Source organism: Elephas maximus, chromosome 4 (genome assembly GCF_024166365.1).
Source record: "Elephas maximus indicus isolate mEleMax1 chromosome 4, mEleMax1 primary haplotype, whole genome shotgun sequence".
NCBI lineage: Eukaryota > Metazoa > Chordata > Mammalia > Proboscidea > Elephantidae > Elephas > Elephas maximus.
The window spans coordinates 44587546-44605558 of NC_064822.1; the positions used below are offsets into that span (position 1 = coordinate 44587546).

General features: G+C 43.2%; 1 protein-coding gene across 5 annotated transcripts in view; it reads right to left on the reverse strand.

Moving 5' to 3' along the window:
• Nucleotides 1–18013, reverse strand: part of CAMK1D (calcium/calmodulin dependent protein kinase ID) — a 488630-nt gene that overhangs the window by 61948 nt on the left and 408669 nt on the right. For all 5 annotated transcript variants that reach the window (XM_049881986.1, XM_049881983.1, XM_049881985.1 and 2 more), the window contains 2 exons: nt 16160–16298; nt 10056–10182 (listed from right to left, as the gene is read on the reverse strand). In XM_049881986.1, the coding sequence (XP_049737943.1) occupies nt 10056–10182; nt 16160–16298 (266 nt within the window). The remainder of the gene's footprint in view (nt 1–10055; nt 10183–16159; nt 16299–18013) is intronic.

Genomic DNA, 18013 nt, shown 5'->3' on the forward strand with positions numbered 1-18013 from the left:
TCATAATGAGCTTTTTGTCCCCCGACCATGTTCACTATGTCAAAGCCAATAAAAGGAGCAGCCCTAAAAGTCTCCCCACCTAGGGGGCCCTGTTCTCCCTAACAAACGGGTCTAGTCGGAGCACGGGGTATGATGAAAGGCACCATGCGGGTTGTCACTGACTAGCTGCTGAGAAAGAAAGAAAGAGAAGATTCTTATCTGGACCCTCTGCCTGCCTGCTCGTCTGTGTCCTGGGTGACAATTTATCAGTTACATAAAGTTCTGTCTCAACACCAGTAGTCTGAGAGAATGAGAACAATGATGTCATGCTTATAGTCGTGTATCCAAATACGATATTTAACCAAGTGGAAAACAAGTACAAATCAAGCTCTGTGGGGAGAAAACAACCACATAGAAAAGTGAAGATTAAAGGGTTGGGAAAAGAGGACCTATGAGGAAAGATGAAAGGAATCAAGATTACTTAGGCTTTGGAGAAGAGAAATGTGGGACATCAATCAATTTAATTCAACTTCTTCTTGTCTGGGATTGTTCTGAGTGGAGATGGAATGCGAACAAAACAAAAACCCATGGTTGATATTCTTGACATATGGCTATTTAAATACTTAAAGGATTACTGTTAAGTCCCACATTTGTAGAAACACAATGTCAGAAGCAGAAAAAATCGTGGAAATCATTTAGTCCAGCGTGTTTATTTTACGTATGAAAACCTGAGAATCTGAAGGTTTAAGTTAAGGGCTCAGGCCTCCCTCATATCTATCTAATGGCAGAGATATTCAGGATACCTGCATTCAAGGCTGGGTGGCCTTGACAAATCAAGGCCCACATCTGAACACTGTGCTGGATGGAGCCACTGGTTTCCAAGATACCGTAATCTCCAGTCCCATGCCAAGCTCTAAAAATGTGGTGATCCTATGAATTAAAAGTATTCTTCTAACTGTGTGAAAAAAAAATATGCTGAGCATGTTGACTTACTGTTCTCTATCTCCATTTAGAAAAGGACAAGATGAACCTTGTTTAAAGTATTTCAGGCAAGTTAAGCTAGAACTAGACCAAAGAGTTCTGTGATGGATGTTCAGGCAAAATTGCAATCAAGTTATTGAAGGAAGCTGGGATGATTCCTTCCTCACCAACCTTAATAACCTAACAATTAGCCACCGTATTCAGAACTATGGTGCAGTTCCGCTGGTAAACAGAAAGATGGATCAGATGTAAACGTTCCTTCCTATTTTTGAGTATATAGTACCCAATAATTAAAGTGTGTGGTTGTTGGTGTGTACCCCAAATGAAATTTTGCAAGATGATGAATCACCACTCAACAAGGCTTAATAAAAAACATATTTCATTTTGCTCAAAAACATCACAGAGCAGTTAAAGCTCCACCACCCCTGCCTCTTTTCCCTTTCTAAAGTGAAGTTTGTTGTCATTGTTACAGGCTGTTTAGTTGGTTCTGACTCACAGCAATACCATCAGAGTAGAACTGCCCCATAGGGTTCCCTAGGCTGTAATCTTTATGGGGTAAAGAGCCCTGGTGGTTGCAATGGTTAAGCACTCTGTTAACTGAAAGGTCGGTGGTTCAAACCCACCCAGCAGCTCTGCAGGAGAAAAGACCTGACTATCTGCTCCCCTAAAGATTACAGCCTACAAAACCCTATGGGGCAGTTCTGCTCTGTCCTATAGGATTGCTATGAGTTGGAGTTGGCTCGGGAGCACACAATAACAATTTTTATGGGAGAAGATTGCCAGGTCTTTCTCCCATGGAGCTGCTGGGTGGGTTCAAATAGTCAACCTTTTGTTAGCAGCCGAGTGCCTCATCATTGAACCACCAGGGCTCATTCCTGAATCACCCTGCTAATAATAGAACACGTGCTTGCCTTCCTCTGGAGAGACTCTTTGCCACTTGATCTACAGACAAAGGCTCAAAGTTCCTTTAAAAGAGTTTAATTTTGCTTTTCAAAACCAGACAACCTAGACCCACAGAATCTGAGAAATCACGTCGCACGCAAATACAACATTAAGAAATATAACACCAGGCTTTCCTCTACCAAATAGGAGTGCGTTTGTCATCTTTAGTTTCTTATCAATTACATGATTGAAATGGATGTGCTCTATGACTTACTGTTTAAGTTCAGTGATTCAAGACACCCATTTGGATATTTTAATTAATGCAGCCAAGCAGACAACATAAGTAATTTCACTAACTTTCTTAGCTCTGACTTTTATCTTTTATTGACATCAAGGGGATTGTTATACCTGAATCAATTAGACGGATTCCAAATCCCAGTCAATACCATACTGTTGGTCACCAGGCTACACTGAGGAGCTAATTTCCACAGAACAGAGCCCTATCATTTCTCTTTAATTATCTCCAAGTACTTATTTATACAGGAGGCCATAAAGCAGACCTGGGTTTGAGTCATGGCCAATGCATCTCATGTGTATCCATCATCCATCCATCATTGAAGGCTTGCAAGCTGCTGTGATGTTAAACAGGTTTCATCAGAGCTTCCAGACTAAGATAGAAAGAAAGCCCTGGCATTCTACTCCTAAAAATCAGCCAAAGAAAACCCTAAGGATCACATGGTTCAATTTGCAATCAATCATGAAAGTATTGCAGGACTGGGCAGTGTTTCATTCTGTTGTGCATGGGATTGCCATGAAGTCGGGGGCCAACTCGACACAGCTAACAACAACAATTTATTTACACAAGCTCTCTCTGCAAGCCACATGAGTCTGTTCATTTTTCCCAGATCCTACAAGAGGCAGTTCATAACTCTGGGTCTTTGTTCCACTCCTTGCCCCCTATCTGTACCTCTCCTCATCTTTCTTTGAGTTCTGCTCTTCCTTCAAATCCCACTTCCCCCATGTATTTTTCCCTGGTCATTCTTGCCCTTATGATCCCTCTCTCACCTGGGTTCTTTATGTTGCTTCTCAATTATGTCACTTACTACATATTTGGAACATGCTACCATATATGGATCTATATCTCCCAACTACCACAATGGATGAAGAACCACCTAGTGTTCACAGAGCCAGCCCTAGGCTCTGCCTACAGTAGGAACTCCGTACATGTGTATGGAGAGATGCCTGCAAGCTCCCACCCTCAGTGTGGGGATACTCTGTCTCCACAGCCAGGGTGCCTTACAATAAGTGTGTCAAATCTGGCTACTTGGAAGCCATTACGTGTGCAAGGGTGAAGTTCAAAGTGCTTAGATTCCTGCTCCCTTCTTCTAAGGTACCATGTGCACTGGGATACTTGAGGAAAAAAATAATTCTTTGCTCATTATCTCTTCATTATTAGAGGGCTCATTTAAATAGAAATAATAATCTTGGTGTTTGGAAAATTAACTGTTCAGCTGAATAGTCATTCAGATATTAATAATAAAAACAAGAGTGGTTCACAAATTAAAACCAACACTTGTACCTATAAGAGTCTGAACTAAAGCTATGAAGTTGTATATTGCTATGGGGAAAAGAAGCTTTACGTCATGCTGCATTCAGACATTTCTTTCTAAATTCAAAGACAGTAGGCCAACCCAGAAGCAGACAGCATTCCCCTGTTCCTGGCTTTGGCTCAGGTAAAAGTGAGGCCCCCGGAATCAGGAGTGGAGAAGAGCATGCTCTCTCTCTTGTCTTCCAGACGCAGAAATGGGGCTGGGCTCTGCCATGCTCAAATCTAAAGTGGCCCAGCAGGAATGAAGTCCTGGACTCTGTCTAAGAACCAAAGCAGTCTCCCAAGAACGCTGCAGAGATAAACCACTAGATGCAGTGGACTGAGGGTTGGGAGAAAGGCTGTGTCTAGCCCCAGGGTTGACATCACGCTGGTATGCTCTTATGAAGACCTGTTTCACCTTCCTCCTGGCATTCCTCTGACTACAGGGCTCCCACAAACTTAATTACTAGCTCCACCAATTCATGATTCAAAATCCCCAAAGTCAATGGTCAATACTCAGTCCTCCTCCTACTAGACTTAGTAGCAGCCCTTGATGCGTTGATAGTTTCTCTTGCTTGAAATCCTTTCTACACTTGGCTTCCGGGACACCGTGCTCTCTTGGTGCCGTTTCTCAGTCTCCTTTGCTAGTTCCTCCTCATTTCACTGACCTCTTAATACTGAATTCTGTAGGACTCTATCCTCTGACTTTTCCTCTCTTCTGTCTACATCTACCTCTGTCTACACCTCCTTCGTCTATACCCACCTTCATCGATGATCTCATGTCTCCCAACTTTAAAATGCACCCAATGCTAACAGCTCCCAAATACTGTATATAGTTCCATTCTAAGTCTCTCCTCAGCACTCCAGACTGATATTCCATCTGCTCTTTGACCCAGCAAACTTTTAACGTATCGAAACCTGAACTCCTGGTAATACACTTCCATAACCTGCTCCTCCCATAGGTTTTCCATCACAATTAAAGGCAACCACACTCTTCCAGGTGCTCAACCCCCAAAACCATGGAATCATCCTTGACTTCTCTCTTTTGTTCATATCCTACTGTCAATTTTTCAGAAAATCTTGAAGACTCTACCTTCAAAATATATCCGGAACCTGACAGCTTCTACTGCTACCAACCTGGTCCTGTTATTGTTAGCTGCTGTTGAGTCAATTTTCAACGCATAGCGACCCATGTGTTACAGAGTAGAACTGCCTGATAGGATTTTCTAGGCTGTAATCTGTACAGGAACAGATCGCAGAGCCTAGTTGGGTTCAAACCACTGACCTTTCGGTTAGCAGCCAAGCGCTTAACCACTGTGCCATCAGCGCACCTTAACCTGGTCCTACCCCCTGCTATTTCTCACCTGAATTAATGCAAAAGACTCCTAAATGGTTCCCCTGCTTCTGCCCTTGCTCTTCCCTACTGCAGGCTATCCCTGTCCCAGTCTATCCCCTATGGAGAGACCAAGTTAAAAGTCAGGTCACATCACGCCTCAACTCAGAGGCCCCAGTGGCTTCCCATCTCACCTTGAGTCAAAGCTAAAATCTTTACAATGATTTCTAAGTCCTGGTCTGCACACCCCTGTCCATTTCTTCTCGGACCTTATCTTCTACTCCTCTCTCCTTTGCTCATTCCACTCCTTGCTGTTCCTCCACATGCTCCTGCCTCAGGGCCTTGGCAATTGCTCTTCCCTCTGCTTGGATGCTCTTCCTTCAAGTAACAGCATGGCCAGCTCCTTCACCTCTATCAAATCTTTGTTGTTAGGTGCTGTTGAGTGGATTTTCAACTTACAGTAACCCTATGTGACAGAATAGAACTGCCCCATAGGGCTTCCTAGGCTGTAATCTTTACGGGAGCGGACCTCCAGGTCTTTCTCCCTTGGAGCTGTTGGGTGGGTTTGAACTGCCAACCTTTCTGTTAACCATTGGGCTACTGGGGCTCCTTATCAAATCTTTACTCATTGTCATTTCTTAGTGAGAGCCATCCTGATCACCATATTTAAAATTACAACCCTCCGACCCCTGACATGCACACACATACCTTCACACTTCCTATCTTCTTTTCTGGTTTTCTCCAGAGCTCTTAGTGCCATCTAACATCTATTAATCTATTGAGCTATTTGCTTTAGTCTATCTCTCTCCCACTCAAAAGTGCGTGCCATGAGGGTAGGAGTTTTTATCTGTCTCTTTTTCTTTCCACTGGTGTATCCCCAGTGCCTAGAACAGAAGGTAGGCATTAAATAAATAATTATCCACTGAATTAATGATGCAGTACTTCCCATGCATTGTTAACTGTATGTGTTTGCCTTCTGTTTCTCACAACACTGTGAACTGTGAGGTCAGAGACTATGCCTTACTCATATTTGTATTTCTACCACCAAGTACCGTGCATGGCACATAATAGCGCTTCAGTGAATGTATACTGAATGAATGGAAGGGGAGGACAGGAAGGAAAGATGGCTAAGTTTTGTTGGGTTTGTATTCAATTCAATAAGCATCTTTGCAAAGATGAATCAGACACTGTCCCTGATCTAGAAAAACCCACATTCCAGTTGAGGAGAGACAAACATAAATATATACTCTTTTGCAATGTCATCAGAATTGTGACGTAAAAACCCATTACCCATTATATCAAGTCGATTCTGACTCATAGGGACCCTATAGGACAGAGTAGAACCGCCCTGTAGAGTTTCCAATGCTGTCATCTTTATGGAACTAAATTACCATTTCCTTCTCCCATGGAGCAGCTGGTGGGTTTGAACCACTGATCTTTTAGTTGGCATCCAAGCGCTTAACCACTGTACCACCAGCCCTCTTGTGATGAGAGAAAGGTCAAAGAAAAGAACTGAGATGGTAAAGGAAAGGATGGGAGTGGGGAGAAGCAATCAATGGTTGGTAACAGGTAAACTGGGCTTTGCTGGCCAAGTAGGAGTTTTCCATACAGATTGTGGGGAAGGAAATAGCCCAAGCTCAGCTGCTCACTGCCCAGGGCATGTCTATGTAGAAATGAGCTCCCCAGGCTAGCCTCTGTCCTGCTCTAAGAGTTGTGGCCCTCCACAGGGCTTAATCCAAGGTCAGAATCTCCAAGGACACTTGGTAAACATTAGCAAACTGAATAGCTATATTCCTACATCCTCCTCTTCCCCCTCCCTTGCTCAAAGAAAACTCCGTCTCTGACAACAGAAATGCGCAATGGCTCCCACTTAGGTAGTCAGAGCAAAAGTCACATCTAAACACCAGTCCCAGACTCATCATCACCCGGCACAGCAGTCAACAGAACCAGACCACTCCACTCAGAAACCCAGAGAGACTGCCAAAACACAAAGTCGAAAAAATCCGTTTTGAAAGTGCTAGAGCTTTCCGACATAAGAGCCGACCGTGAGAACAGTGTGATGTATATGTAAATGTGTACATTTAATGTGTATGTTAAATCATAGCCTGACAGCTGACTTCCTGAAGGGGAAAGCTGGGCCGGCCACAAGCTTCTCAGCCCAGAGGAGGCTGGGCACCAGAGAATCTGCCGAAGAGAACAAACCCATCCTGGCCAGAAGGACGCCGTGACCTCAGAGGTCTTTTCCTTTTCCAATGCCTATGATTCACTGTGGTTGGACTAGGCAGCTTCCCCCATCTTTTAAAGATTCTGAGAATAAACTTGTCTCATTCATTTTTTTTGCCGCTTGCCTAATGGCTTGGGTTGAACAGGGGGAATTCCATACACACACCGTGTACACTCACATTTCCACACCCCATCCCCACCCCAGGCATCCACATGCATTCCCACGTGTATCACACACCACAACTGGAATTCCAAACCTCCGGAAAGGGCCAAGGTATTCCTGAAACCATCTTTCTACCATCCTAGAACAGAAAGATTGCTTACGATGCCTTTAATCTCCATCAAGGCCCGAGGTAAAAATGATCAGAGCAGTCTCTCTTTCTCTGTCTAGTACAAATACATAATCCAGGGGCATGATCTCCACCAACAACAGGAACAGTCAAGAAGTAAGCAATACGGACTTTAGCTTCTCCTCTGCTGCCACATTTTCACCATCTCTTATCTCCTCCTTTTAGTCCTGGTCTCGCGTAAATGGTTAACACACTGGCTGCTAACTGAGGGTTTGGAGGTTCAAGTCCACCCAGAGGTGCGTCAGAAGAAAGACCTGGTGATCTACTTCTGAAAAACCAGCCATAGGAAACCCTATGGAGTGAAGTTCTACTCTGACACACATGGGGTCACCATGAGTTGGAATCAACTTTAGAGCAACTGGTCTGGTCTAAACATCTGTTGTCTATTCCTTTCCCCCATTTTATTCTCCATTCCCCTCAGCCTGCCCTTTTCCCCCCTCATTTCAGTTATTTTAAAAGTGAAACAGTTGTGACCCATAACAGTTTGACATAATACTTGTTATGGAAAGACCTGAAGGGCAGTGAAGTGCCTCCAAAGTAATCTGAAGTTTCCTACAGTGCTCTGGTGCCCCCCGGCTGGTTAATTTGAGGCCTGCTTTCCTCAGGCTGCCTGGGAAGGTTACTCTATTGCATCCAAAGACAAACAGGAATAACGTTGATGGTATAACATTACCTCCTCTTTTTCACAGTTGATTTAAGGTTCTCATTAAGAAAGGCCATCATGGTTTACCTGATAAGAATTTAGCCATGGTCTCCATTTTCTGTGACTCTTTTCTAATGTCATTTTTTCTCTGCTCCCTCAAGCGTACCTAGCTTGTATCCCCTCAGCCTTTTCCTACTTTAAGGCTTTTGCACGCTGATTCCTCTGCCTGGAACACTCTGTCCCCTGACTGTGACATGGCTGGCTCCTTCTCATCATTAAGGTGAATGCTCAGATGTCTTTTCTCTCATCATCCTAATCTAATCCTAATTCCCTTCTCACTCCTTGTTATCTTTGATTGCATGCCCCTGTTTTATTTTCTTCATAGCACGTATCATGATCTGAAATGACCCTGTTTATTTGTTTCTTTGTTGGTTGTCACTCCAAGTAACACGTAAGCTCCATGAGGACACAGACTTTGACTGTCTTGTTCACTACCATAACTCTGGTACTAGACCAGTATCTGGTACAGAGTAGGGACTTAACATACATCTGTAGAATGAATGACTACATTAATTGTGATGGTTAATTTTATGTGTCAACTTGGCTGGGGTATGGTTCCGAGTTGTTTGGCCAAACACTAGTCTAGTTGCTGTTACGAAGTAGTTACATATGATTAAATCAGTTGGCTTTAAGTAATAAAGCAGATTATCTTCCATGATATCATCTAATGTAATATAGTTAACCAAGTGAAGGTCTTAAGAACAAAAAGCAAGCTTCCGCAGGATGTGTTCTGCCTCTAGACTATAAATAGGTATTTTGGCAAAACTGTCACTTCATTCTTCCGGTTGTCTGACCTAAGGAGCTTGGAACACAAGCCTTCCGGAGTCCCCAGTCTAACGCCTGACCCATGGATTTTGGATTTGCCAGCCCCCCACAATTATGTGAGCCAATTCTTTGAAGTAAATCAATCAAAAGGAATTGGCTCATGGGATTGATTATAGGGACTGGCAAATCCAAAATCCGCAGGTCAGATGAAAGGCTGGAGACCCTTGTAGGCTCACAGATACATGACTACATCTGGTTTTGTTAGTTCTCCTTCCCTAGAGAACCCTGACTAAGACATTAATGTGAATGTGGTCTCAAAAAATTTCTGAAATAGTTCCAATGGCCTTCTTTCCCCAGGTCACCCAAGGACAGAAGACAATCTCCGTATCCAAGTGTCTAGATCTGTCAGTAGTCTTCTCCACACTGACTTCATTTAGTCAGAATATAACAAAAGGGTTTTTTTTAGGAAAAACTTTAATTCTTGGCTTAGGCAGTACAGATCAGGGTGAGTTGATGCAAGGTGGTGACTAAATCAAGAATTAAACCAAGTTCCTCAAAACAGTATTTTCTGGTCACTTCTATCTCAACATTTTAAGTGTTTTATTTGTGTCTGTACTTTATTGTTATCTCAGTGTCTTACCGTAAATCATTCAAAAACAGATATATGAAACATTTTTGGTATTAGAGCCTGGGAATTCATCCAGATCAACTCCCCAGCCTCCAGTCAGGGCCACACACAAATCAAACGGGATTTCTACTCAACTGTTAAAAGGTTTCAGGGGAAATCACTTCCCTTCAATGTCCCTTCTTACTCGTTTTAGTGTCTCTCAATCTTTTTATTCTGCCCTCAAGGGAAACGAACGCAGCTTTGATCATGAGCTAGGCTCAAATGCCTTAAGATGACTGATGAAGTTGACAAGATACACACACACAACACACACCCTCTCTCACAAACACACACACACACTCGCACACTTATACATGCTCACACACTCTCTCCCACACTTACACACTAACATCACTTACACTCTGTCACACACTCACACATATATTACACATTCACACACACTCACACACACACATTTACACACACTCAGACACACACACATACACACAAACTTACACACTCACACATATATCACACATTCACACATACTCTCACACACATTTACACACACATACTCAGACACACACATCTACACACAAACTTACAGACTCTCACACACGTACACACATCCACAGTGTCCTTACCAACATAGCCTGGGGTTCCACAGGCTGTGGACATCACATCTCCTTTGCCCTCCATTTTTGACAATCCAAAGTCACTGATCATTATCTTCGACTCCTCGTCTTGACTGTAGTACAGTAGATTTTCCGGCTAGAAACACAGTAAGAAAAAAATTTACAAACTGTGTTTAAAGTTAATTGTGGGGAACTACAAACTACAAAGCCAAACTACAAAACCTTTTCAGAACAATCTAAGAATATGCTTGACCATCAGACCTATGAAACACATTAATGAAAAACTGTCTAACAAAAGCAATGTATCAGGCCCTGCACAGGAGCTGGCACAAAGAAGTTTTCTATAAATATTAGTCCCTTTCCCTTTTCAGCATTTTCTCTACTTAAAAAATTAACAATATTTTGAGGCAATCCAGGAAGCTGATGCTTCTCACACTTGTCAATTCACTTCTTGGGTCAGGAAAAGCAGGCTTCCCAGGAAATAAAATTGCTTTTTCAGGTGCTGTTGCTGTTGGGTCCCGTCGAATCGATTCTGACTCATAATGACCCTATAGGACAGAGCAGAATTGCCCCCATAGGGTTTCCTAGGCTTAATCTTTACCAGAACAGATCGCCAAGTCTTTCTCCTGCAGAGCTGCTGGGTGGGTTCCAACAACCAACCTTTCAGTTAACAGCCGAGTGCTTAACGTCACCACCAGGGCTCCTTTTTCAGGTGCTAGTCTATTCTTTTTTTTTTAATTAGTGACCCTTGTTATCTACCTTTCTCTCCTCCAAGGGTCCCTCTCCTGTTCTCAGCCACATCCCGTGGTGGCCTGTTGTCCTGGCAGATGAGCTGCGTATTTCCCTTTACTGAGGCCAGCTGACATCTGCTCCTCCTCCCGGAAGCACGAGTGTTGTCACAGAATGAATCAGAGTTGGAAGATCCAGGATTTTCTAGCCATGTGCCCTTAGGTACTCTGAGCTTTTGTTTGCTTTTCCTGTAAAACATGGGCGGCGATGTTCGCTATCCTGTACGGTATATGATAGTAGAAATGAAGCACTAAACAGAGCCAAGGTCTTATTAGTTTCTGTGTTTCTGTCTCCCTTGGGGTTCTGCAACATCAGTGGCACCTACATCAGGTCTGAGTAGGAGGGGCTTAGAGGAGGTAGCCCTAGGGTTGAGGCAAGACCTTGAAGCTTCATTTGCCTAGCATTTTATGTAAAATTGGGGAATCTGTCATTGTTCTGGAAACCCTGGTGGTGTAGGGGTTAAGTACTACGGCTGCTAAGCAAAGGGTCGGCAGTTCAAATCCGCGAGGCGCTCCTTGGAAACCCTGTGGGGCAGTTCTACTCTGTCCTGTAGGGTCGCTATGAGTCGGAATCGACTTGACAGCACTGGGTTTGGTCATTGTTTTGGCAAAAAATGGGCTAAGGGCTTGTGGAGACTGAGGGAGGTGCTACAGCCTCAGAGCTGGCCCTCATTTTGTGTCTCCTGCACTGCCTGGCTGAGAACCTGAACACAGAAGAGGCGACCACAGTTTTTTTTTAGAAGCTTTGCTTCAGTTGATGATGCTGTCACCCTGGGAGATGATGTCAAGGACTGATCCCTCTCCTACTGTCCAACAACGTTGACTCGCCACGCTAATTCTGAAGATTTGTCGTTGTTGTTAAGTGCCGTCAAGTTGGTTCTGACTCATAATGACCCTATGCACAACAGAATGAAACACTGCCTGGTCCGGTGCCATCCTCATGATCTTTGCTATGCTCGAGGTCATAGATGTAGCCACTGTGTCAATCCAACTCATTCAGGGTCTTCCTCCCTTTTGCTGACCCTCCACTTTACCAGGCATGATGTCCTTCTCCAGGGTCTGATCCCTCCTGATAGCATGTCCAAAGTATGTGAGACCTAGTCTTATCATCCTTGCTTCCAAGGAGCATTCAGGTTGTACTTCTTTTTAGACAGATTTGTTCATTCTTCTGGCAGTCCATGGTACATTCAATATTCTTTGCCAACACCATAGTTCAAAGGCATCAATTCTTCTTCGGTCTTCCTTATTCATTGTCCAGCTTTGGAATGCATCTGAAGATTTACTCAATAATTAATTGTGTCTCTCATTTACATAATCTTAAAGGATATGCATTGTGAAGAACCTGAACTGGGAAGATCATTTTCTTCCACCTGTTCCCTGTGTGGTGCTCCTACCAACCCCAAGAATGAAGCAATAGCCTCTGTTGTCTGAGCTTTGTGGTGAAATTTGGACTCCTAAGCACTGAATTTTAGGAACTATTCTTGTGTGGAGTGACCAGACTTGTCACTCTGGATGAGAGGTCCCCTGGTGGCAGCATGAGGGTATGGGTCAGGGCTCAAAACAGCAGCAGGCAGGAAATCCTGCCCACACTACATGGCAATTCAACCCAGTGTCTTGGGAGTCCCGGGCTCACTTAAAAAATTATTTTCTCTGTACATTATGGAATCTTTGCGAGACAACTGGTAGTCAGTACCTGAGGTGGAAGGTTAAATCCAACACTTTAGTAGTTCACATAAGACTTTAAAATTATTTGAATAAATAGTTTTAGTAACATTAAATATTACACTTCTGATCCAGTGTTTCTCAGCTGGGGGCAGTTTCACTCCCGAGAAGACATTTGGCAATGTCTGGAGACATTTTTTGTTGTTAGAACTCTGGGGGTGTCATTGGCATCTAGTGGGTAGAGTTGAGGGATGCTATTAAACATCCTACAATGCACAGGACCGCCCTTCACAACAAAGAACTTTCTGGCCCAATATGTCAATAGTGCAGTGATTGAGAAACCCTATCATAATCCAAGGAGGCAGTGGTGGGCACTTCCTGTCTCAGTTCCTCCAGAAGAACAACTGATTGTCTCTAGTAGCTTCTTCAGTCAATGAGGCATAAGAATACCTTTCTGCAGGGAGAAAGAGGTATGTATGCATGTCAGGATATTACCCCAGACTCTGCGCTAATCTTAAATAAAAGTGATCATGTTCTTCGCTCTAGTCTAGAAGGTTATATAGGTTGTTTTAACTTTCTTAAATGTTTATGGATATTTAATATCCCAAACCCAACTTCCTCCATATAGATCAAACCCCTTTGTGCCTCTGAAAGAGATCACAAAAAGGTCCTAAAATGGCAATGTTCTTTCCAAAATTATAAGCCTGGTTATCCTAACACTCCCCAGGCCGGAAGTTGCAAGTACTTCTCCTAAGATTGATGTAGGAGTAAAAAACAATATCTCCCATATAGCCAATCTGCCTTTCTAAGGGGAAATAAACGCTTCCCCTCTAGGAAACAGCTTATCTGCTAAGAAATTATTTCTAATAAGTATAGACAACCAGCCTACTCACACCACATCTTCATGGTCACCATGCTAACTTGTTCAGAAAAAGAAGCTGCCTGCTGTGTTTTGAAAGCACACTACAGACATCTGGCAGGAGCACAAGAGAAAAGAGAAGGTACTACTGCCTGGCAGGGAGAGGCCAGGTGGGCCTACCTTGCCCTCTGAAGAGCCTATAAGCAGGGCTTCCAACCCATTTGTTCAGGTTCGAACCCCTGCTGAGAATTTGCATTTCTAACAAGTTCCCAGGAAGTCATACATAAGAATCACCTGGGGATCTTGTTAAACTGTAGATTCTGATTCAGTTTATCTGGGGTGGAAATGCAAATTCTCAGTAGGGATTTGAATTGGAATGAGGAGGTTTGAAGCCCTGCCTACAAGTCCCTGGAGATCAGCTGATTATCCTCATGTCCATTAAGGCTGCAAGGACTCACCCAATATTCCCAAATACCTAGTCCAGTGGTATTAGGGAATGGTCCCCAGACCAGCATCAGCAAATTCTCAAGCCCCACTGTAGAGCTACAGAGCCAGAACTTCTTAGAGATGGGGTAAAGGGAAGCCAGAAATCTGCGTTTTCACAAGCCCTCCAGATGATTCTAATACCCGTGAACATTTAGGGACTGTTGCCCTTGTCAATGAGAGTCCTGCTGCTGCAGTGGTTAAGCGCTCGGCTACTAACAGAAAGGTTGGCAGTTCGAATCCACTAGCCACTCCATGGGAGAAAAATGTGGCAATCTGCATCCATAAGATTTACAGCGTTGGAAACTCTGTGGAGTAGTTCTACTCTGTCCTATAGGGTTGTTGTCTTAGTCATCTAGTGCTGCTGTAACCGAAATACCACACATGGATGGCTTTAAGAAAGAGAAATTCATTCCCTCACAGTTTAGTAGGCTACAAGTCCAAATTCAGGGCTCTGGCTTCAGAGGAAGACTTTCTCTCTCTGTCAGCTCTGGAAGAAGGTCCTCATCATCAGTCTTCCCTTGGTCTGGGAGCATCTCAGGGCAGCAACCTCAGGTCCAAAGGATGTGCTCTGCTCTCAGCACTGCCTTCTTGGTGGTATGAGGTCCCCATGTCTCTCTGCTCACTTCTCTCTTTTATGTCTCAAAAGAGATTGGCTTAAGACACTACCTAAACTTGTAGACCTTATCAGTATAATTGCTGCTAATCCATCTTATTACATCATGGTGATAGGATTTACAACATACAGGGAAATCACATCAGAAGATAAAATGGTAGACAATCATACAAGGGAATCATGACTTAGCCAAGTTGACATATTTTGGGGGGACACAATTCAGTCTATGACAGTCGCTATGAATTGGAATTGACTCAACAGTAACAGGTTTAGTTTGGTTTGGCCCTTGCCAATGGAAAACAACAACATGGAAATACCAAAAAAGAAGAGAAATTTTATAGTGAGCCTTTAAGAAAGAAAAGGCTACACCATTTTATACCTTAAAACCCAGTACCAGATAATGTGCCAGTAAACCAGTTGCTGTCGAGTTGATTCCAACTCATGGTGACCCCATGTGTGTCAGAGTGGAACTGTGCTCCACAGGATTTTCAATAGTAGATCACTAGGCCTTTCTTCAGAGGCACCTCTGGGTAGACTCGAACCTCCAACCTTGCAGTTAGCAGCCGAGCGCTTAACCATTTGCACCACCCAGGGACTCTGCACCACCCAGGTGCTAAAATTCAATTTTAACAAATATCTATGATTTATCCTTTAAGTTGATTTAGATTTCCCACCGTTGGATATAGCATGACTTCATTACAGTATAATCCTTTTATTTGTGATATGAATTTATTTATGATATGATATGGGGTGGTTTCTATCTCGACTGGTGCAGTGCTCTGCAGGCTGGACAATAACTGTGTAGAAAGAAGCCACATTACAGCCTTGGGTCTAATAATATTGCTTTTCACCACTCCTCAAGTTGATATTTTTGATATATACCCTTTGATATCTATGTAGACCTGAGAAGGCATGTGATGCTGAGGTGCCCAAGAAGGCCCAGCTCCTTCAGTGCTCATGGGTGAAGGGTCAAGAAGCCAAAAGCTCATAAGGAAGAGATAAAAAAAGAATCCGTGGGACATAAGGAGAAGGCTGCAATTGGAGTTCATTTAACTTCTTTCCTGTTGACCTACTTGCCTTGTCTCTCATGCCCTCTGCCCTTCTCCCCTTCTTTCATACAGTGTGCTGTGCTGATACGGGGCTGGAATTGGGAGAAGATGTGAAGAACTGCACCGGGTGAAGGGTTTTTCATCACCTCATAAGTGCTCTGGGCTCAACCACTAACCTAAAGGTTGGCGGTTTGAACCTATCAAGGGGTACTGCAGAAGAAAAGGCCTGGCAATTTGCTTCCGTTAAGATTACAGCCAAGGAAATTCTGTGGAGCAGCTCTACTCTGTAACACATAGTGTCACAATGAATTGGAATTGACTTGATGGCAACTAATGACAACCTATGTCTTGAACAAAATTTCCTTTTAGATTAGATGGGCTTGAAGCAATATATAACTGAACTCCCTCCGGCCCTATGGCTGCTTAATGGTTATAAAATCTTCCAAACAATGACCAGTCTGATTGGTCTTCATCTTCTTTAAAGCTACTGCTGGCCCCAAAGGCCCTGACACCTAAAAGTATACAAACCCTCCACTACCCATTCCACCCATATCTACATCCAAGTGGCCTCATCCCTCCACTGGAGCCAATTCACTCTGACAGCTGCATTGTGGGTTAGAGAGTGGCTGGAGGATGTTGCTAAGCAACGGCCTCACCTTGAGATCCCTGTGGACAATGCCCATCCTGTGGAGATAGTACACAGCATCCAAGACCTGGCGGATCAGGGTACTGGCATCTTTCTCTGTGTAAAATCCCTTCTCCACTATCCGATCAAACAGCTCTCCACCAGATACACTGTTAAAAAAAAAAAGAATTAAAAGTTGGAGAGGACTTGTTAAATGTTGCAGGGAAAACAGTAAGAACTCTCAATGTGATAACAGACTCAAACATTATTTTTAAAGTGAATCCACTTTCAAATTCAGATTTTGCCCCATCTATTCCCCAAAAGCTCTATCAGGGAACAATATTTTGGGGGTCAATATTTCATTTTAATTTGCTTTGAGTTTCAGTTTACATTCAAAGAGAATTTCTGATTACATTATTTGTATCATTTGGATTTATGGAAAGGAGTTTAGGCTAGCAAGGGTCAAGATGGGACAACGACTGTTGCCCCTTTTGCTTTGATATTTTATGTTTCTATGACATGGGGGTACAAATGTCCAGGAAAAAAATCAAGAGAATAAAAACAAACCAGGACCCATGGACTAGTCAGGCCAGAGAAGTCTCTCCTGGCCTTGGCCTTTGTCCTGCTGTGATGACATAAAATCAAAATAATGTTCCTGATGTCAGCATCATCAGACGTAGGGAGGTGGTGCTGGGTAAAATGCTGCTTTACATGAAAAGCCCAACCAAACCAAACCAAACCCGTTGCCACTGAGTCGATTCCAACTCATAGGGACTCCATAGGATAGAGTAGAACTGCCCCATAGGGTTTCCAAGGAGCACCCGGTGGATTTGAACTGCTGACCTTTTGGTTAGCAGCCGTAGCACCTTTGCATGAAAGCAAATCATAAAAGCCTGGGGGAGTGGTGCATAAAGCATGGGCCTGGCCAGCAGGATCCTGGGTTCTTTACCAAGATCTGCTCCTAATTTGCTAAATGGAGAGAATGAGCTCCTTGAACCTCTATCCCAAACCCACTGCCGTCGAGTCGATTCCAACTCACAGCGACCATATAGGACAGAGTACAACTGCCCCATAGAGTTTCCAAGGAGCGCCTGGTGGATTCAAGCTGCCAACCTCTTGGTTAGCAGCCGTAGCACTTAACCACTATGCCACCAGGGTTTCCTGAACCTCCCCCTGTAAATGAGGGGTCAACCTAGCCAACCATTTTCAACTGAGGGCAGTGACATGTCCTTGGAGGTATCAGAACCTGGAAGCCACTGGTGATTTACAGAAAAAAAAAGAAAGAAAGAAAAATAACAGTTTATCACATTGCCCTGCTTTATTTTTGGGGACAATAGGTAATTTTAATTTGCTTTGATTTTTTTTTTTTTTTTGAATTTCAGGTTACACTGAAAGAGAATTTCTGATAATATTATTATTATTACTGTATTTATGGAAAGTTTAGGCTGGCAAGGGTCAAGAAGTCTCAGCCCTTTGGCTTTGATACTTTCTGCTACTCTGAGTTATACAAAGTACCAGAACTGTAAAATCCTGAACAGAAACAACTCAACCAGTAAAGCGTATACGTCTCTAAGAAAAACAGTGCTTCTTTCAAACAATTAACCCACCTTGAAAATAAACTTCAAAGGGATATATTAATACTATTAAACAAACAAAAAAAAGAAACACAAATTTCCAAAAACAAAATGAAAGATTTTTTTGAAATGTTAAAATCACAAAACAGTTGCAAAACCACCTTTTATAGCTTTACTAGATACAGTGAAAGCTGTCTCCTAGCAGTAGCACACACATATACACACAGCAAGATATGATTCCTTTCCTGCAAGTCACGGCAATTAATGTGCAATAACGGATCCATTGAAATCTTCTTTTTAAAAAACTCATA